Source organism: Glycine max, chromosome 14, assembly GCF_000004515.6.
Source record: "Glycine max cultivar Williams 82 chromosome 14, Glycine_max_v4.0, whole genome shotgun sequence".
In the NCBI taxonomy this organism is placed as follows: Eukaryota; Viridiplantae; Streptophyta; class Magnoliopsida; order Fabales; family Fabaceae; genus Glycine; species Glycine max.
Window position 1 is genome coordinate 49,009,689 of NC_038250.2, and position 22,392 is coordinate 49,032,080.

Below are 22,392 nucleotides of genomic sequence, written 5' to 3' on the forward strand. Positions count from 1 at the left end.
TGAAATAAAATACAAAGAATAACATTTTTATTAGTTGCATTAGAAATTACTAAAAAAAAAGTGTTATTACCTTTTCCTTTAAAAACTTTGCACTTTTAATTTAGTTTTTTTTTTCTTTCTAAAGACACTCGTTAGTATTTCCCGTATTTTTGGATTTTATTTACACTCTTTTTTCTCTTAGCACCTCTTTTCTAATTGTTATATTTATTTTATCAAAAATATTTTTTTAGAATTAATTTTCATAACATGTTTGTGAAAAGATGTACACTTTCATAATTTAGTTTTCGAAAATAGTTATGTAATCCGAAATTTAATTTATGAAATAAAATTAAGATTTGACCATTCAATAAACTTTGACACTACAGTGGAGGATGGCAACCGATTTTCAGGTTTGGGGCTGGCTGCATCAGAGAAGGGTGGAAGCAATAGATTGAGAAATCTCTTCCTAGAACTAAGCATCCATGAGTATACAAATTTTAACAATTTTACAAAAGAAATTTTATACTATCAAAAATTAATTTTTGAAATGTATTAAATTCGTACTATGACTATAATTTGGCACATCAATCTATTTCCAAAACAATGCTGCAAAATTTAATTTCTAGAAAAAATATATTTTTAGCAAAACATTACAAAAACAGTGAAAAAATGGGGGGTTTGCAAATAGGATCCCCTGTAGCGTCAGGGAAAGTTCAATTAGGATTGAAATCGTATGCAGTTGCTTTTCTAACCCTATAGAATTAGCCTTTAGAATATTAAGTTTGTTTTATTAAATAACATATGTTGTTAGTGAAAACCAATGAATCTAAATTGCACTTGATGCAGATCATTTTTTAACTCTAAAGGATCCATATCCCTCTACTTATGCTTTCTTTGATTGCACGTGATGAACTACTAGATTATTATTATTATTATTATTTGTTTTCCGTTTACTAGATATGCAGATTATCAATTGTGTCCTACAGGCTGCAGTTTTGGCCTATCAGTATAGAAATTAGAAATTTGCATACTCATCTTTGACAAATTAAACTTCAGTGGCAGTTCCACGTGCTAACTGCTGATATATGCGTTGGGTTTCGGTTTAATTTTTTTTGTCAATAATTAAGATTATTTATTTTATTTTCTAAAATAAATTAAATCCAAGATAATGCGTACGTATTATTTTAACTTATTTAGAAAATAGAAAACTTTCAGAATAAATAGTTTAATTAAAAATTAATCTAAACCAAACGTTGCTACAACATTTCTCGAATGATTATTATTTTTTCATTCAAGAGAAGAAGAAAAATGTGATGCCTCTTCAAAACAGCTAAGAAAACTGTGAAAAGATGAGATTTGAATGTCTTTTTTTCTTATCTTTCTTTTTTCTTATTCTTCAACCAAACAATTGAAATTATAAAAAAAAAAATAGCTGTATATATGTAAACACAGAGTTTGTATAATTGTATTTATATTACAGTTGATTCTAAATTTCCATTGATAACACGATAGATTAACAACCTAATAACAAGTTATAATGAGCACATGTTTCAGTAATGAAATTTATATTAGACGTCATTATTTTTTGAATTGCCATTACAAGTTACAATTGCAAATTCCATTTAAGCATGAATAGGACATGGCTTGAATAAATAAAGGAGTTTAATTTGTAAAAGAAATATATAATCATAGACAGCATTACACAAGATTATACTCTATGCAGAGGTTAGCCCTTCAGGAAGGGATTCACTGTCTGGATCAGGCCTAAGAAACCTTCTACAAGCATAAAACACTGCTGAATGGAAGCCACTTGGGTTGTCAATGAACACAAAGTGCCCGGCCTGCAACAAGTAAATGAAGTTTGTTAATCCAGATAATATTCATATTGAAGTTACTTCACTGTTTGGGGAAATGGAGAAAGTGATATACCTGGGGAACCCTAAGGATTTCACATGGAACCTTCATTTGTTTGCGTGCTTCTTGGGCTCCTTCATAATTCATCCAGTCCTGAAAACCATATATGAAGGTGGTAGGCACCTTCCACTCTGAAGCACTGTGAAAACAGAGAGAAATGGAGGTTAAAAACACCACACCCGCCAAGTGGAGTACATGTAATAAATTAAGTATCAAGAGGAGTGGTTAATTTGAAGCAATAGAGAAATGAAGTCTTGATGCGACCTCGGCTAAAGACCATGGCCATATGGCACAGCAGTAGAAAATTATGTGGTAAAACCTTTAATAGTTCAAAATTTTGGATGTTTACATTGGATTTTCAAACCTCATAGCCTCGTTTACAATTTTTTACAGGAGTTCCATATTGAATCAACCCACAAATGTTGTCTGAGTAACATTGTTTTACAAATTACAACCATCCTGTTAAAGACATTGTATTTTGACGTAGAAGTGCAGAAATGAAATGTTAATTCAATAATCAATATAGCAGGAGGATGGATCACCAAACCTGTGAAGAAGAGGTGACCTCGGGAGTCCTCCAAATGAAAATATATATTTTAAGCACAGCTCGCCACTAGCTTTGGCTGCTAAAGTATGGTAAACATAATCTGTAACAGCAAAAGAACAAGACAGGGAAATATACTCTTATAAGTACTCCAAAAACAAAATGAAATATAGTCTTACAGCTAAACCATGAATTGATGGTTATCTATCTCACAATACCTGTCAGTAATCTCGATTCAGATTCTGTCAGCGTTTCCCCAGTTGTATATGTAACAAACCTGGCACTGGTATACTTGAGGACCATATCAGGACCCCAAGGACCTAAACCTCTGGCCATAAAATATGAGGAAAAATATTAGACAGTTACCCCCCCCATCACTCAATAAAGAGAATATGAATTTAAGTCAATATAGTAGTCTACTTCAGTAACAATGCCATTAGAAAAGATGACAAAGACAAAGAATAAGAAGTATTAACCTGAAAATGTAAATAAAATGTATTGTGCATACTATCATCAGATATGAAATATAATCTCAATGAAAACTTAAATTATTTGAAAACATTTTTAAGATTTGGGTGTTCATGCATCTAGTGATTAAATAATCAGACACAGTAATAAAAAAACAATTTTAAACCCAACCCTATGTACACCAAAGCAGGCAAAAGAACTGAAATAATAAAGAAGTGGCTTTTATGTCCTACTGTCTAGATATTTTTCATTTTCTGAATGATGTTTCCTTCATAGCTCTAGCTTAAGAAAAATGATAGAGTATACATAAAAGAGGATGGAAAAAATAGGGATACTGTAATTCTACCTGATGATTTTCTGAGGTGTAAAATTAGATTCCCATATTTGGTTCAGGATTGATCCTTTCCATGTTGATAAGAACTTTGTAATTCTTTCTGATTCTGATGAAAATCCAGCAGGTCCCACCAGAATCAAGTGATTGACATGCTCAGGGTGCTATATATATGTTTTAAGATATACATCAGAACAACAATCTAAAAAAGAAGAAAACCAAACAAGTCATTTTAACACAATGTAGAAAGAAATTCACCTTAAGTGCGTACTTGGAAGCAACATAACCACCAAAAGAATGTCCAAGTAGTATAAAATTGCTCAGGTTTTTGGCCTTTCTCCATTCCTCAAAAGAATCAATGAACCATGCCTCAGTTTCTGTTGTATCAAGAACAAGTTTAGTATTTTGCCACAGTAACTTTTCAAGTTAAGCAACAACATTAAACATTCTCAATTCTGAATCAACTCTGGTTCTGACCTTCAGTGCTTCTGCATGTAAAGTCAGGCCTGCTAGATCCACCCCAACTGCAAGAAAGTGTCTAGTTGAATAATCCAGTTTGCACAAAACACTAATTTGGAATTGTGAATGAAGAGAAGCAAAGCTCACCCAAGTTGATCAATAGCAATCACTCTGAAACGGGAGGCAAGGGCATCAAAATTGCGAAAGAAGAAACCCTGCGATGCTGCATATCCATGAACCATCACCAGCGTAGGAGAATCATCCTTACTGTCAAATGTAACCGTGTTAATAAACCGTGGTTCATTGCTAGATGAACGGAACCATCTAACTTTGGAATCAGGTGGACCGGAACCTATATTGACCTGTTCTTGAGCATACGGAGTCCTGCCAAAAAAGAAAAGAAAAACATCACAATCCTGATATACAACTTTAATTCACAATTTCATGTCAAACACCCTCAGTTGTAACCGTTACATGAGTTAAAGAATCCAGCTCAACCCGCTGATGTGGCATCGATCCATAGTTAGTTATTTAGTTTAACTTATCTGATTTACGAAAAATTATTGTATGTATCCCTGGACCCGATCAATCTCCACTTTGACACCTAGCTGATTTTTAAATTTATGAGAAAGAGATAATAAAACTCAACTATGTGTCATGTAGAGATTTCCTAGGACTACGAATGCATGGTAGTCTCAGACCATACAATAATTTCTCCTTGTGTGCCCGCAGGGCTGCAGCTATTGGCATATAACATGCATTCTTCTTCTTGGAATAAATTCAGAAGAGGAGTGGTAGTAACATATTCCTTCTAAAACACTCGTTATTATTGGTGGTTAAAATTTTATGGTGAACTAATTACAAATAAGAAGTGTAACCTGCAAAATTTTGTGATTTTCCAAAAATTTCAGTCGATAAAAAAGAGTATGCTTGAAAAGAATGTATTAGAGAGATTGTTGTTGTTGGTAGCATTTCTCAATTCAGAAGAAGAAGCGCCCTGATTTCTACAATTTTATTGTGAAAAACAGATATTCAAAGGTAGTAAAACAATGGGTTAATCCGAAAATAGGCAACGATATGTGTTTAGTAGTAAAAGAATAGGTAGCAATTACAGAAATAGAAAAGGAAAAAATATAGGGTTAGTGAATTGCGTACTTGACAAGAGAGAGAAGGCGTTTTTCAGCATTGATGATGTGATCGGTGGAAGAGGGGATCCAACGTAAGACAGAAGGCCAGAAGCCTCGGGAAGTTGTTGAAGCAGAAGAGGATTCGAGGTTGCTTTTCCCAATGTCTTCTGCCATTCTCGTCAACCAACGGGACCGAATTGCGTTCATTAAACAACTAACTAACAAACTAAACCGACTCTGTTTCCGACAAGCGCTGTTGATGAATCAGATTATACTACGATGTTACGATTACTATATATGATTGGAATTATAAATCTTCGATTCCTACGGGAGCGGAAAAGAAAAGAAAAGAGTAGCCGCCAAGTTAGTGATACCGGAAGAAGGGAATGGAAATAAAGACCAGACGGGGGAGGGAAAATGACAGGAAGATGCGAGAAACCGCTTACGCGGGCAATGACGCTCGCGTAAAGATTATGGACCTCAATTTTTAGTTCTTTTCCTTTTAACAATAAATAAACACTTAATTATATTAAAAAACACATTAAATACTGAATTATTATATCCAAAGTGAGATGATTTTAGAAAAAAATGAGAAGGAGAGGAATAAATATTTATTGTTATCTTCATTCTTAAATATAAGATTTTTTTAATCTAATTCATAATTATTACAAAAATTGATTAATTTAATTAGTAGAATTAAAATTTATATTATTTTATTCAAATGATTAGGACTCACCGTCTCACTCTTTTCACTTACTTGAATTTTAATTAATTAATAAATCTGGGTTATTCATCTTCTCAAATCCTCATTAAAGAGAAAATAAATTAATCTTATTAATATATAACATTTATTATAAAATAATTGAGGATATTTTGATAAAAAAAAATCAATTTGATAGACTACTTAAAAAGAATCTTATAAAAGGAACAAAATTTTTGAAGAAAAAAAAGAATATATTTTTTTGGGTAAAAAGTTATATTTAAGAATGGAGGTAGTATTATATTTTATTTAAATTAATATTTTAGTCTGGGTAATATACAGATAAATATTTTTATATGATTACAATTTGTAATAAATTACATTATAGTTAAAATTTATAATAAATAAATATTTTGGGTTTACAATCATTCACAACGTGGTACAATGTTATTTTTTACTATTAATGTTTTTCTAATATTAAAATATAATTTAAAAATTAAGATGGTTAGTATATGAGATTATGATAAGACATGCAGCTTAAAGAAAATCATCATACCTCCTAAAATTGCTCTCATTCAAGAAAAACTTTTAAAAACGTTCTCCTTTATTAATAGTTCTAAAACAGCACTTTGTTTTAATATAAAAGTTAAAAAAAATCAATACATAATTAGATTGCTAAAATTAAAATATGCAAGTTATATGTATTTTTTTTTTAAAAAGTCACATAATTTATTTAAGTAATTATGTAACTTTAAATATTTATCATTATGTATCTTTTTATACAAGCCACAAGTATTCTCTAATATAAAAAATCCTATATATATGTTTAGATGTGTATAACGTAGCAAGTATGAACTTTTCTTATTGTAACAATATGGATATATAAATACAAATCATAAATGGTCAAAATTAAATTATTTGGTAATCACATAATTACTTAAAAAACCATACATTTTTTATCTTTTAACATCTAATTTTCATTTTTCACTAAGTTTTCACTTAATTTTTCCCCCAATGAGTGAAATATGACCGCGTAATAGTTTCCAGTGGCTAACTTTCGGTTAATTTTTTTAAATCATACAGTAAGATCGGTATCGACAAATACACCTTTCCTACGAAATTTTGCCCTATCCTTTCATTTAATGTCCTCTACTTTAGCTATTGTTATAGATCGATAACTCAAAATTAGCAATTACGTCATTCAGCATCAAACATCTCATTTTCAAAATAAATGCATACATACCTCAGGTTAGAGCCGATAATAGAAGCTGAGCTAGCTTAATTTAAAAAATAAAAGTGCATGAGCAATAGAAATTATAAGCAAATCTTTAGTTATAAAAAGTCATGCACGATAGCAAGACAGCCAGTTTCATCGTGTAGATTTCAAAGCACCACAACCTGCACTTGTGTACCCCCCATTGACCGATGCAAGAGTATATCTATAGTTTGATCTCAAGATACAAGTTAGAGTTGGCAATCCATCTAAAACAAATAAATTTGCAACGTGCTTTGGTAGTTTGTGTTGCCCCATTTCCACATAAAATCATCAATATCATAAAGATCAATATACTATACTAGGAACGTAATATTTTGACACAAGGCAAAATGGCTATATAAAGATGATATAACAAAACAACTGAACTGAATCATACAATCTTGTAGCCGTCAAACGGCAGTTTCAAATGATACTGAATCGTACCAGAAATGCATCCAAAATAAAAGTATAAGGGTAATTTTCCGTTGGGGTATTCAAGGCAATTTGAAATAACATAATAGCATAACTAAAAATTAGGGTCATGTGAATCAAAAAATATAACTTAATAAGCATCACAGAAATCCTTAGCAACCAATATTTACAATAGGTGCAACCAATATGAGGGGAATTCATAGGCAAATTTAGAGGGAGGGGGAATTGCCAGCAATGTAAAGCCAAAAATGTACTCACCCCTAGATACACCAGTGGAATTTAATTTCCCCAGCAGCGACATTTTTTAATCCAATATTACATACTGCTGGCATGAAGACAGTCTGCAGCAGAAACAAAAGCAATAGAATCAAAACAAGGCCATCCATCTCAACACCAAGAGTTGCAATAAACATTAGAATGAAAGGACTTGCATACAATTAAGAAAACAGGAGACACCTGAATATTGGCTCTGAAGAAGATAAGAGTTCCAATAAACATCAAAACACAGGGAAAAGACACAATACCTAGTTCCTCCCATTAGTGATTGACATGATCTTTCTAAGCCTAGCAACCATAGGAAGAGGTGTAAGAAATAATTAGTACAAGAGAACGGCCAAAGATAGAACAGCAGCCCACGAATTATACACAGTACACAACAATATAAAAGCCTTGCACTGTTGGGCATCCCATGGCACAATCTTTTGAACCATAATAGTTATAATTAAATTAAAGAGCTCGTTTGCCAAGGAAGCAATGTATCCATTTAATTATTTTAAGCACACACGAGAAAGCTGACTAAACTATAAATAAACAGGGTGGTTGTTCATGTGCAACACAAACATACAAGACGAGAATGAGAAGGAGGAGAAAATAATTGGAGTAATCAAGTATCTTACAAAAGCTGCCATAATTCTTTCCCCACTTTGGAGAATGAAGAAAAAAAGTTAGTAATTGATGTTAAATGTTTCTAGTAGGACATAGAAAATGGATATGTATGTTTGTCATCACTAGAACAATGCTAAGCTGTACAAATAGAAGAAATTGATGTCGCATTTAATGTCTTGCCCTATAGAAACCCCTTTAATAAAAATGGGGTCAAGGTTTTCAATCTTCGAAGGTATAAACCTCAATGAAAGATGATATATTAAACGACAGATGAATGCAACCTGCTGTCATCTTCAAACCTGCCAATGTCCATCACTCTGAACATCTAACTGATATTTGCAATGAGTCTGTTTATAGAGGTAGTGAGGCCAGTTTACTGGCAATCTACCATCAGTATTCAATATGCTGTTCAAGGTTGCTAGGACAAGCCGACAAGGAATTTCCTTAGAAACCACTTGATTTGAATCGATCAAGTTTTGTTTGCCTTTTTTATTGTACCTTCTAGATCATTTACACAGGCAGATTGAGGTGCTCATATGAGAACATGCCCATGGCCACCAAAACTGAGAACTGAAGTAGGAAGAACCAGAATTTGGCAACTCTTACAAAGACGTACAAGAAAGTACAGACTATTCCATCCAAAGAACATTAAGATTTCATGTCTGGTTTCGTTGTCATGTGTCTCTCAATCAATACATCCACAAAGGAGCGAATCTGCATGTTAGACATCCATCGAAAGTCAGTGAGAAAGTATGCAGTTAGAGAGAGAGAGTCCGAAGCACATAAGAGTCTCCAATAGCCTAACAATCATTAAAAAAAATTGTTAAGGGCGTGTTTGTTTCCTATTTTTGAAAACTATTTGTTTTTAAAAACCAAAAAGAAATATAAAAACAAAAATAGCAGTAGTTTTTGGAAACTATATTAAAAATAATCATTCAGTTTTCAATCAAAAAAATCAGAACATCTTTAAGTTTCTTTGGTTTTCTACTTTCAGTTTTCTATTACTCATTCTCCCTTTATATTATACTGTTCCACCTTCCTCCACTCCCACTCTCTAAACATGTCTTTAAAAATTGCTTTATGAAATAGTTTTAAAAACTAAAGCAAAAATGAAATCAAACACCCCCCAACCTTTGCAGCTAACCCCACCCTACCCCTCACCCCTTGAGAAGCTGGGGTTTAATCAGTAAATCATGCCAATTGCCAACTTAACTACTTAAGTAACATGAATAACATTAACTATAAGAATATATTTTGCAGAAGTGAGATATGATTAGTAGATTGAACTATGACATGGAAAGTAACAGAAAATTACCTTATTCTTTCGCTTAAAATCTAGAAACTCACGAACAGCCATGGCTTTTTCTGCATCTGTGGCTTGCTCCATGACCTGAAACTTGTACCCAGAAAATTACAAAAAGAATAAAGAGCATATTTCACCCAAGATGATATTCTAGATCAGTTATTCCCTATAAACTCCTACCTACCAGATCACAGTAACACTTTCTTAACAAATAGAAAGTGTTAGAATATATGGAAATATTCAAAAATATCTTTTCATATCCCACCAAACCTTAGATTATTCTCTACAATTAAATAATTAATTTCCCTGTTTCATTATCATAGGATTAATTACTGTATTTCTTTACCTTATCATGATTTGTTTTCCTAATTAGTTAGGATTAAGACTAGTGTAACCAACTTCAAGTTTTATGAATATATCAAACATATCAATACAATATAATGCATCTCAGTTAATATCAAATACCATTTCATTCTCTTTAATCTCTCTTCCTCCCTCTATACCTAAAACAACATAATTTTAACCGAAAGAAGCAAAGAAGTGACGGATAAAAATTACCTTTGTTGCACTTTTCTTCATTATAGCCTTGTATCCATCCTTGTCTAGTTTCCTTGCCTTATACAGGGGCATAAGTAGTGATGCAACATAGTCCACAACAGCCTGTTTAATGTGATCTGCTCCTCGTGAATGACCTTTTTGAGCCTCCTTACTTACAGTAACCTGTGAAATAGAGCTCTCATTTGCAATACCATCATGCTTCCAGCTGGGTAACTTTGAACAGGCATTTGAATCCTCCTCATCCTTCAAATGAATAGTTGGGTTAGAAAAATAAGAATCAGCTGCAGCTGCTTGAGATTGCCATCTCTCTATGGCGTGATGGTCTTTAATTGCAATACCACCAGCTGTATCAATCCAAGCTTTTGTATATATACTGCTGTCCCCAGCAACACTTTCTCCTGAGTGCTCTCTGAAATTCAAATGGCTGGCAATCTCATTTGAATGACTCCTCTGTGAGAGATTATCAACTGGCATTCTGGAATTATCAAGGTTGACACAAGCAGCGGAGAAATCAACAGACCAGTCCCTAACCCTGCAATTCCTAGAATCAATCTCTGAAATACAATCCTGCCTTCCATAGACACCACCAGGCCATCTTTTTCTACTATCATACTCATCATTTTGTGAAGTCTGTTCACGTCTAGCAAATTTGTGGAATGAGGGTATCTTTGGAAGCTGTAACAGCGTATTACATCTGGCTTCTGCAGAGGCATATGCCTGCAAAGAAGAAACACCAAATCTTTTAACGAACATGACAACCAAATAGTGAAAGGAAGCATAGGATCTATCAAGAGGTAATACAATAATCTATGGATATTTTGACATCAGACAAACAATTAACATTATATAAATACATATGTATCTATACACAGTCACAAACATGTGAAAACATCAATTAACATATTAAATAAAGCTAAATTTTTCCTAGTATGTTAATCTTAACACATGTTCAGTAAGCATATAAAAGTGCTAAATAAAAAAAAATTGTCCCAAAAAGAATTATATAGAGGTGTTGAAGTGTCACATGAATGCCACATAAGGTGTTTGACAAAAGTTGCAAGTAGACATGGCTCCTCCCTTGAAGGTTTAGTGCTTCATTGAGCAAAATCTATGGAGAAAACAATGCAAGAATAGACAAACCAGGAAGGATTTTGTAAATTAAAACCAAAGGAGAAGACTGATAAAGGATCATACACTGCCTGTATTAACCAGGCAAGAGGGAGGAAGTTACAAATAAAATGACAACAAAATCAATCAACTATTCACCAAACAAGCCAATTAAAGGTGGCAAAATGAGTAATTTAACTCTTGAGGACCAATGAATCTGTCTGGGTACAAGAATAAACAATTAGAATAAATTTATAGCTGATTTGCCAACTATTCACCAAACAAACAATTTTAATTTAATCTGGTTAAGCCATACAAGTCGTAAGAGTTTATGATACTACAACAGTACACCAAGGCTAACTTATTTTGGACTTCTTTCGTCCTTAAGAGCAGAAGCTGTGGTAAACACACACAATCATACAAAAGCTCTTAAAAAAGGAGTTTTTTTCTTAATAAGAGAACATTAGGATAAAGAGCTTTTAGATATGTTGATATTTAGGAGTTTCTCATTCTCCTTCTTCTCTATTCCAAATTTCAACACCAAGAACACTACCCAAGAATTTTTAACTTAAAAGTAACTTTAAAGCTAAAAAAATTATGACTTAAATATGTTTTTAGTCCCTATAAAGTGAGCATGTTTTGACTTCAGTATCTATAAAAGTTTTCTTTGTTCATCACTCAAATTTAAAATTATTGATTTCAGTTCATATAAAATGAGCGAATTTTTTGTTTTGGCCCCTGCAAAATAATTTTTTTAAGCCGTCCAAAATCTGAAATCACTATATTTGGTCCCTAAGGTTCATTTTAAGGTAGATAAAAGACATTTTTTAGGGATTTAGAAAACTTTTGAAGGTATCAGATGTTGGCATTGTATCACAAACACTCATGGGTGTTTACCTGAGATGATCACTTGACCTTTCCCTAAACACAAAGCTGTCAACGAGTGACACATAATAGTAGGGACCAAAACAATTTTATCTTTTTGAGGGATGAAAACCAAAGAAAAAATTTTATAAGGACTAAAATCAAGCCTCACTAATTTTAAACAGACTAAAACATATTTAAGGCAAAAACTATATTACCAATCTGTTTTAACTTTAATTTTATTGTTTTATTTTTAACTTAAGTGGCTTAAAGATCCAAAAAAGCCAAGCCAAATGTTATCCAAATATATGTCTCTACAATTAGGGTTAGCAATAAACAAGCAGGTTCACAAGTTGCTCAAAACTCAAGTCTCAATGAGCCAGGATTGTGAATCAAATGAGTTGAACTTGAGCTGGACAATCTGATTTATTCAATAAACAAGCTGAACTGAATTAAATTAAAATTTAATACATAATGAGCAACCTTATTAAGGTAAATTTGACCATAGGCTCATAATCACATGTAATTCTTTCAAACCTAATATCAAACATAAGTTGTAAAACGAAGGAAACTAGAAGATAGAGAACTGAGCTAAAAGATTTGCAACCTTTATTTGAGTACTCAAGCCAAGAAAATTGGCTTACATTCACCCATACCAAGCAAATTTGAATCCCAGCAAGACATTTTTACAGCACAAACACATTATTGGCTGCACCTAAAACCTCATCATATTATGAAATCTAGCAAAATGATAGTGACCAAACAATTGAGCTTGTAACTATCAACAGATCTTCAGAAGCACCATAACAATAGATTCATGACAATAAAACTAAAGTTCCAAGGGAAACAAACCTCAGCAGCAGCAAGAGCTTTAGCACGGGCAGCTTCAGCAGCAGCTATAGCAGCCTGTTCTTCTTCAGATACAGTGCAGAGGTTATCCTCCTTCTCAGCAACTACTGTGTCTATTGAACCTTTAGACCTGGACGAACTGACCTCATGCCTTGAGTCATATGCTGCTGGTTGTCTTCCTTGTTTGCTGTGCAATTTCTTCACATGTGCAGTGGAAGCTGAATTGCTTCCAGCAGAGGTAGGATTCAGCAAGCCTCCTTTATTCTCAATGGTACCATGATATGTGCTCAGAGGTGGCTTTCCCGAGGCTGAATCTTTCACAGATTTTCTCTTTGATAAATCTACAGCAGTTGTTTGTCTTGATATCTTCAATCCACCATTAGAAGCTTTTTCCTTGCGGAAAACTTCAAGCCATACATTGACCAACTGACTTGCTATAGCACGAATATCACGGCTAGTATGTACACAAACTTTTTCCTTCACAGTTTTCCCCATTCCTACACCCAATAATAAAAAAGATAAACACAAATACAAGGGAAACTGTTGGGAACCAAGAATTAAAATGATGAAGAAAAGAAAGAATTTTACTGAATAGAAAGAAAAGAACAGAAAATAGGAGAGAAAACTCTCCTCCAAGGGTTTCCCCTTCACAAAGGATTTCTCCTTTCACAAAGAGCTAATGCTCAATTTACAATGACAAGAAATCTGCCTCTCTCCTATCCATCTTCCTCTATTTATATCTAATAAACCCCTCTGACTAACTATCTAACTAACTCATTAATAGTCTGTCTTAACTAACTCTCCCTTCTCCTTATATCCTAACAGAAACTGTAGACATCGTATTTCTGTGTGACTCCATCCCAACACAATCATCTACAGGAGCATAAATATCTTCTGGTTGATAATTCATAGTTCCATTAGGCTAATTGAATGATAGGAGTTGATAATAGTAAGAAAAGACACAAACTAGGTTTGACATCAATCTAAGCATATATCTCATAAAATGGTACCAGAAGAATTATTATTCTCGTCTGACCCAAACCAAGTCCCAACCAGTTAACCATCTATTTCTCCCTCAAAAGAATTAGATGTGATACAGCACAAAAATAAATAAATAAACTCACATGCATAGACTAATATAAATCCATGCAATAAATACATAAATAAAATAACTACCTGACAATCGTACAGCAAGAAGATCAGTCGAAACACGGACAAGTAGACGCAAACAGTGCCTCAAGAGTTGGGTACCATCCTTCCCCATTGAGTCCTGCATTGAGATATGAATCATGAAGTTCCTAATCTAAGAAATTCCATAACCATAAGATCAATAACATGTATGGTTTAGCTTAAATTTGGGGAAACAATGGCTTATTTTTTAAAAACTGTCACAAAATTGACCGGAAATAAGCTATTATTTCTTCAAAATAAGCTTAACCAAACATACTTGGAAGTACTATCTATCAAAAATATATTACACAATAGTTTGGAAATAATTCATCAAGTGATAAAATAATACCAGTATCCATGAATTGAGAATGGCTAGTCCCTCTTTACTTCCAGCAAAAGACTTCAAGTTTCCAACAGGAAGAGTTAGCAATTGTTTGGCCACATGTAAGCGCCCAGCAGTGGTTTTTGTATTATTGAACATTTCCTTTAACAAAGCTTCCCGGGTTAAAATTTGAGCACCATCTAAAGAGTTCTTGTACATTATGTTAGAAAGCTCTAATGCATCAAGTCTCTTTATTATATCCCTAACTTCATCCCTTTCAGTGTCTAACTGTCCCCGAGCAGCTTCCAATGCCTCCACCTCTGCAATATAATCATTTCCACTGCTCAATATGTCAATTATGCGAACAGCCTCTCGTAGTCCACTCATCATTGCACCACCAACAGTATCTGGGTGCTCTTTGCAGGTTGCTTCACCAGCAAAAAACAAACAGTTATCAACTGGTCTCCCTATTATATCATAGTCTTCTCCAGATGCTCCAACAGCAACATAAGAATAAGAACCATAACTAAAAGGATCCCTACCCCAATCAGTGACAACATATGCAACAGGATCAGGAACTGAGTCCTCCCCAAAAAGTTTACGGAGAACCTTCAATGCATGGTTAACATGATCATAAGAGCTCAAGCTTTGACCGTCTATGGCTGCCTTACCAACCACTAATGATATAAGAACAGGAGCCCCAACTGTTTTCCTGACATTCCAGAACATAAAGCAGTGACCTCTACTGCTTCTCTCCTCAGCAGTTGCTCCAAAGTAGTCCACAGCATCATCCCAAAATACACTAGGAAATTCCAAAACCACTTTATTTAGAACTCCATAACCAAGACGCTGAACAGAAGAACATTTCCACTGTGGCAAAGGTGGGGAGAATTGTATAGTTTCAGCCTTCAAACAACCAAGTGGAACAGTCACAAGGACAGCATCGCCAAAGAACTCATTGCCATTTGCTGTAGAAACTTTGACTTTATTATTCTGGCCAGGTTCCTTGATACCATATGACACATTTGTTACAACATGGTTCAAGTGAATTGTAAGTCCTTCTCCCAGAGACTCAGCAACAGAGCTGTAACCCCCTTTTATCATACAATGAGCTCCCCCAAAACCTCCATACACATCATCTTGATTCCAGTAGGGAAGAGAAACATCCTTAAGCAAAGCTGCACAACCATACTCCAAATGAGCAAAGTGCCAATCCATAACCCTCCTTTCCTGAGGGCTCAAAATCTCCTCACCAAATTTTTTTTCCACAGTACTGTCCTTTTTGGAATCAAACGGACTATCTGCAGAATTATTTTGTTCAGTTTCTTCACTGCTTTCAGAGCGTGCCATACGGCGAATCTTAAGAGCATATTCTAAACCATCTTCAAGAGACATTCTCATTGCTTGTTCCCCTTTCTGAGCAACAACCAATACCATGTCATCAATAAGACTATTATACTCAGCTTCTAGTGCTTCATCCATATCTGCAGGAACTTTTTGTCCTGTCACTATGTCATAAAGAGGGCAATCACTGTTCAACACTGTCAACTCAAGACCCAACTGAGCACAAATCAATGAGGAAGGATCTGGTCTTCTCTCAGTGGCCACATCAGCCTCAACACCAGTTATAATGCTAGCACCAAGATCAACAGGGACAGAAAGTGACGAGTGATCAGTAAATACACGACCTCCTATCCTACTCCTAGCCTCAAGCACAGTTACAGCAAATCCTTGACGTTGCAAGTGGCGAGCAGCAGTTAGCCCAGCAGGACCTGCTCCAATGACAATTACTCTCTTCCTAGGATCTAAATCAGACTGCAGATGATCACCTACCAGAGCATCTAAGGCAGATTTTATGCTGGTAGAGTCATTGATTTTCTCTTCAGCTACCTGAGAAGTCAATCTGCAATCAGGGAAGTTGGAAGACGGAACAGAACTGTCATTTTCCTGGTAATCAATTTTTTTTCTTTCTGCCTGGTGTGTCATGTTTGATAAATCCGTCTTCATTTCATTAGCATGCCTCATGCCTTCTGCAGCTTCAGTAGTTAGGTCATCACAATCCTTTGTTAGACCATTGTTAATCTCATTGGAAGTATCTGACATTTTGGTCTGACCAACAAGAAAGGAAACTCCATCTTCAGGGTCAGCCATTGAAGCTGCGAGACTTTCCTCAAAACCCTTTTCTTTTACCAGTCTATAACAATGCCTTGCACTACTTCCAACATTCTCCTTCTGAGAGGCAATTCCAACATTTATATAACCCTGCCAAAATGATCTTTATCATTTTAAAGTTTCAATTTTACTAGCAAATCAACACTAACATGCTGTTTTTTTCCCAGAAAAAAAGTACATTTTAAAGAAAAAGCTCAATTAGCCTATGTTTAGTAACAAACTATTTTCAGGAAATAACCATTTTTTTCATTCAAAAAGCTAACCAAATAAAAGTGATTGTTTCACTAAAATAAGCTGAACCAAACACACTAATCTGATGGCTAAATACCATAATGAACAAACTTACATATTGATCGAGAAATGCATAGACCTCCCTAATAAGAGAAAAACGAGGACTTCCATGCTCAGAATGAGTATCACTAACTCCACATTCAGCAAGAGGCAAAATACGTGTGACATCTCTGTTCCAAAGACTTAAAATCTGATTTCTGCAATGCATTAAATTAAATGAGGTGAAACTCATTACAACAGGCCAGTTTCAAAAAAGTGTAAAAAAGTGGTGTTGAACAATCCAAGGGTACTCCTCTCAGCATGATATTTCCTTGAGAAGTTTAGAGTACACTCGTCTATGGCAAAGTGTCCCCACAGCTCAAATATCATACACTACTTGAATGAAAGAAATTCAATATTATATAATAATAAAAAATGTTCCAAGTGTTTACACCGAAGGCCTATTTAATGACCCAACATTATCAAACACCCTGATAAGTCATTTCTATTCTAAGCAAGAATAAGATCATCTAAAACAAAATAAAATCCCTAAATAACAAAAAATCATTACAAAAAGATCCTAATTACAAAATTAAAAACCAAAAATAAAATAATGAAACTAAATAGTTCAATTTGTATTGCAGTCATCATGTTTGGGCTAAAATCTTATAGGAAACAAACAGAAGCCCAATATACAGCATATCCGAGATTCCCAGTTTAAAAAATAAGTAAGATAGCACCTAAAAAGCTGCTGCAATATGCTCATTGAAGTTTATAAGACCACTTTACAGATTTTTGAAAGAGATTCTGAAGCATAAAACAATAGGAGGAAAAAAAAACTAAATCCCATCATGTAAAGAAGAAATCAATAGATAGCATCTTATCAAGAAATAGGGTGATGATGATAGTATTATATTGTATAACTAGTAAAATATTAGAAAAAATTGTAGCCAATTTCTGAATATAACAAATTACAGTAGATAAGGGTAGAAGATTGTGTCACAATAGAAGTATCCCCACTGACAATCCTGCCAGCAAATTATCGAGAAAAAGCAGAAGAAATAGTGATGAAAAAGTCTACTTAAATTTGTCAATGAAAAGCTATTGCAAATAAACTTTTAAAGGAGATAGAAGAGGAGAGAGGGAGGGCGATGTTATGGCCTATAAGCAATAAAAATATTATAAAGAAGAACTTGCAACCACATAATATAAAACTAATCATTAATTTCCATATAAACATAAAGAAGGGGAGAAAAATTCAGTCCAATATAGGAAGTAGGCATTGTAAATTTTTCCAGTTCCGACCAAATACAGGAGGAAGGCCCTTGACCAGAAAAATATTACAAAACAAATATTAAGTTCAGAAACAGGCAATGGCACCCAAAGAGGAGGAAAAAAATGTGTGTTTATTTTTTCCCTTTAGTTTCTTTCTAAATGACCGCTAACAAGTTGTTCAGCTCCCAATTATACATGTGAATCATTAACCAGAAACATAGCAACATACAGCAAGAGTTCATATCTAATTTTCATGTTTAAGCAACTAAAATAAATAACGCATTTGATCATCAGTTACAAAGAATAGAAAACAATTATATGTATTTCAAGCACAAAAAACCAAAAACCCAAAATATTGAAGAAAGAAACCTCTGTGCTGCAAAAGGAAAACTGCAACCTTTTTTAACAATTGAAAAAACAATAGCAAGCAAATGCAAAGACCTGTTTGAAAACTTAACTACCTGCAATCTAAATATTCCTTAAGACCACCTTTCCGCTTCAAGATCTCCTTAAACTTTATTTTCTCAATTGGACCAACTTTACGAGCTTTCAGCCCAGCTGATACTGCTACAACAGCAACATTTTCAGAGTCTTCACCAGTATTCAAAGAGGAATCATGCTTCAATCTTGCTCTAAGAGTGCGGTCACCATCTGTCATAACTTGACTTTCATTTAGAGCTTGATCATCAATTAAAATTTCCCAATCAGCATCTCCCTCATATGTCATGTCTCCATGCTTACGCATTTTGGCCTTTCGCACCGCCCGTGGAATGCTTGATATCTTACCCTCGTTATCAGCAAAATCAGACGCAGGGGCACAGTATTCTGCAGAGTTCCCATTTTCATCTGGAATAGAAGACTGAAGAGATGATCCATCAGATTGAATTGGATCTAACACTGAACTACATTTCAGAATTGAAGCAGTATAGTCTTTTGGAATATTGCAAGCTTCTAGAGGTTTCTCTGGGTGATTTGAATGGGCAGTCAATTCAGCTTTATTGGCTTCATTAGACACCATAGAAGATAAACTACCACTGACCGTTACATTATTTGTTTTAGGTGAAAACCCTAAAACAAAATCTTGCACTTCAGCCTTTGTATCTGAACTACTATAATCACAGAAATTTCTATCAGAAACAATCTCAGTTTCTGATTTTCCACCTCCATCTACTTCCATATGGCATCCAGATAACTTCAGAGCTCCATTACATGAGGATTCCTGGAAAACTTTTCTAGCAACCATATTATTATTCTCATTCAATATATTTTCAGTTGATTTAATCAAGGGTTCGGTGTGGCAAGAAGTTAAGACATTTTTTTCCCCAGCAGAAGTAGAAACATCAGGTTCTGAAGCACTGTTGCACACTTTTGCTTGTTCATCCGTCAGTCTGTTCTCCGACTCTCCTATCTCAGTAAATCCTCTTTTGCCTTCCCCCACTTTTGAGAGAGAGACATCATGCGACGTGGTAGGTAACTTATTTAAACCATCACTGAGAACACTTTCCTGCAATCCAACCTTTTGGTCAGAATGACAAGAAATATCTCCAACTTGTACACAAGACAATTGCTGCCTATATCCATGGCAGACATTGCTCGACTGAGATGGTCCATCTGGAATGTCCAAATTACGATTGCCCTTCACAGCTTCCTCTTGAAAACAGTCATCACCGCACTTCTGGTCATCCACCACAGATGCAACAACCGGTTCAGATGCTTGAGGCAAAGCATCCGCAGACTCGACATTTCCCCCAACCAATTTCGAGCCAAAAGCAGATCCAGATCTACTTCCAACCACAGAATCCACAGTTTCCACAAAACCTTCACTATCCACATTCTGAATCCCCCTTTTCTGCCTTGAACCCCTGCCACGAGATTTCCTGGTAGAACTAAACTGTGCCTTATTGAAAATCGCGGACAATGAATCCTCCATGTGTTGTTGATCAGAACAACCCTGCATCTGCATGTCCTCATCACCAGGCACGGGCACCACCACTTTCTCATCCTTACCCTTAGGTCCCAAAGCAACCAAATCTTCATCCGACACATGCAAAGCAGGACTTGCTCCTCTTGTGACCCCAGATCCCTGATCTCTCTTAGGACCCTTCAACCTCTTCCTAAAGCTAGCCAAGGTATCATTATCATCCATACCCCCCAAATCCTCTTTCTCCCTAACAACAGCAGCATCACTACTACCACCACTACCCTTCTTCTTGGACCTCTTCAGCTTAAAGATTGACCCAATGGGCTCGTCATCGTCGTCGAAACCAATTTCCTTCTTGGATCGCTTCTTCTTGGTCCCAGACCTAATATCCTCTCCGTCCATTTCTGCAACCCTAAGTTTTTTTTTCCCACACAACAATCTCGGAACGGTTCCTTTTTATTTATGCAGTCGCTTTCTTCCACTTCTCCATAACCAGATTAACAACCCTCACGGCGCTTCAATGAAAATATAATCGAAATCCTAATTGAACAAAAAACAAGTAAAATATTGTATTTTAGAGAGTGAAGAACCAATACCTGAATAACGATAAGAAAACCCACACGCGCACACACTTAATAAGAAGATATTTAGATAGGGAAAAAGGTAAATGTATATAAATAAATGTATAAATATATAGGGAAAATTAGTGGGATTGTGGAACCTGCGTTCTGCAATTGGTGTTGTGTTGTGTTCTGTGTTGAATCCTTAAACAGAAAGAGAGAGAGAGAGAGAGTGAAGAAGTGCGTGCGCACGGTAACAAGAAGTAACGGCTTCTTCTCACGGCAAGGGAAGCGTTCGCTCTCTATGACCTGAACCGTGACCACTGAGGGAGGAGAATATTAAGATTGAAACAAATTATGTCTTTTGTATTAAATATTATACTAAACTTTATTTATATAAAAAAAAGTATACTAATTATCAAAATAAACTAGTCTTAGTCACAAATCACGATTAATGAAATAATAATTCCTAGGTTTCTTTAGCTAAAATTAGAGTTTCCCATGGATAATTTATAGTAGACCTTTTATTTTATTTTTTTAGAATGTTGACCTTTTTATAAAAAAGAATATTATTATTATTATTATGTGAAATGTTTAAGTGAAACTCTAAATTTAATTAGAAAAACACATCAAATATATTTATGTGATCGTGTTTAAGTTTTGTCCTTAACTATAAATAAATAAATAAACACTGTTGTGATATTGAAGCAAATTTTTATGTTCTTGGACACTCTCAATGCCTTAAAAAAAAAACACTCCCAGTTGTATTTTTTTTCATTTGATTGTTTTTAAAAAACTGTGAAAAAAATCATACATGTGTATCATAATTTAAAGGAATAAATAAATATTATGGAAAGATTTAAAATATGAGTAATAATATAAAAGATTTTTAAATCATACATATGTATAATAAGTTTATTAATTTTTATAATATTTTTAAAAGACGTATTAATAATAAATTTTAATTAGTTAACATTATAATTTTCTGTACTAATACTAGTATTATATAATATATAAAAATTAAACCTAAAAATAATCTCTTCATGTTAAAGTGGGACAAAGGGATTGAAAATTTAAAATCACATAACTAAGGCTAAGGAATAAGGAAACATTTAACTCACAAGATATGGCACAAGTGGTTAGTAGCTTAAGTTCTTTTAATTATATGATAATGTTTAATTCCTAACTATGAAAAAAATAAACAATATTTACATGTCCTCAACATTGGTATTCTTCTTCCTTGAATAGTTAGTCTCAATGACTTTTAATTATGGGAGTATCTTACTTTTATGAGATCAAAAAAGGAATGAAAATGTATTTAAGTTCAATTATAGGAATACTTAAAGCCAAGGTTTATGATTTAAGCTGGAGCTAAAAATGAGCTAGAGTAGAGTGAAATTAAATTTGACTTAACATGATAAGAATTTGTGAATGTATGAATACATGATTTTGATGATGCTAAAGAATAATCAAACAAGGTTGCTTTCAAGATTACTTCAGCAAACATTCAAAGGTTAAGCATTGCTTCAAGATTAATATAAGGTTGCTTCAACAAACAATCATTGTTTCAGAATTAATTAAAGATCAAGTTTTTGCCTCAAAACAAAGTGTTTCCAAAAGATCAAGGTTCTGGTAATCGATTACCAGGCAGTGTAATCGATTACCAGGCAGTGTAATCGATTACCAAAAGAAAATTTTGAAAAATAACTTTTAAAAAGGGTTTTGAATTTGAATTTTGAATCATGTAATCGATTATCAGATGTTTGTAATCCATTACCAGTAACGACACTTCAGAAAACACTTTGAAAAGACATGACCCTTCAAAATATAATTGTGTAATCGATTATCAGTGAAGAATTTTAGAAAAAACTTTTTCAAAAGACACATCTCTTCAAACCATTTTAAAAAGGCACGAAGGGCCTATTGT

At 34.1% G+C, this 22,392-nt stretch overlaps 2 protein-coding genes across 4 annotated transcripts; both read right to left on the reverse strand.

Moving 5' to 3' along the window:
- Window positions 1-1,530: 1,530 nt before the first annotated feature.
- On the reverse strand, window positions 1,531-5,117 carry LOC100789925 (putative 1-acylglycerol-3-phosphate O-acyltransferase). The gene is made up of 9 exons (NM_001254206.3): window positions 4,851-5,117; window positions 3,843-4,079; window positions 3,714-3,760; window positions 3,495-3,613; window positions 3,252-3,400; window positions 2,656-2,765; window positions 2,441-2,540; window positions 1,909-2,032; window positions 1,531-1,820 (listed from the first exon to the last, which is right to left on the reverse strand). The coding sequence occupies exons 1-9, from the start codon at window positions 5,027-5,029 to the stop codon at window positions 1,695-1,697; spliced, it is 1,191 nt and encodes a 396-aa protein (NP_001241135.1). The 5' UTR covers window positions 5,030-5,117; the 3' UTR covers window positions 1,531-1,694.
- A 1,719-nt stretch (window positions 5,118-6,836) lies between these two features.
- LOC100791869 (lysine-specific histone demethylase 1 homolog 3) lies at window positions 6,837-20,815 on the reverse strand. Of its 3 annotated transcripts, none has more exons than XR_005888203.1 (11): window positions 20,627-20,815; window positions 18,446-20,445; window positions 16,786-16,927; window positions 14,295-16,529; window positions 13,952-14,045; window positions 12,779-13,272; window positions 9,956-10,672; window positions 9,410-9,484; window positions 8,376-8,808; window positions 7,734-7,773; window positions 6,837-7,550 (listed from the first exon to the last, which is right to left on the reverse strand). XR_005888203.1 is itself a non-coding variant. In XM_014767177.3 (9 exons), the coding sequence occupies exons 2-9, from the start codon at window positions 20,305-20,307 to the stop codon at window positions 8,743-8,745; spliced, it is 5,685 nt and encodes a 1,894-aa protein (XP_014622663.1). In that variant the 5' UTR covers window positions 20,308-20,445; window positions 20,627-20,815; the 3' UTR covers window positions 8,064-8,742. The 3 variants fall into 3 exon arrangements, 1 of the variants encoding a protein (XP_014622663.1); XR_005888202.1 differs by having other exon boundaries at window positions 7,666-7,773; XM_014767177.3 differs by lacking the exons at window positions 6,837-7,550; window positions 7,734-7,773 and having other exon boundaries at window positions 8,064-8,808.
- Between the last annotated feature and the right edge of the window lie 1,577 nt (window positions 20,816-22,392).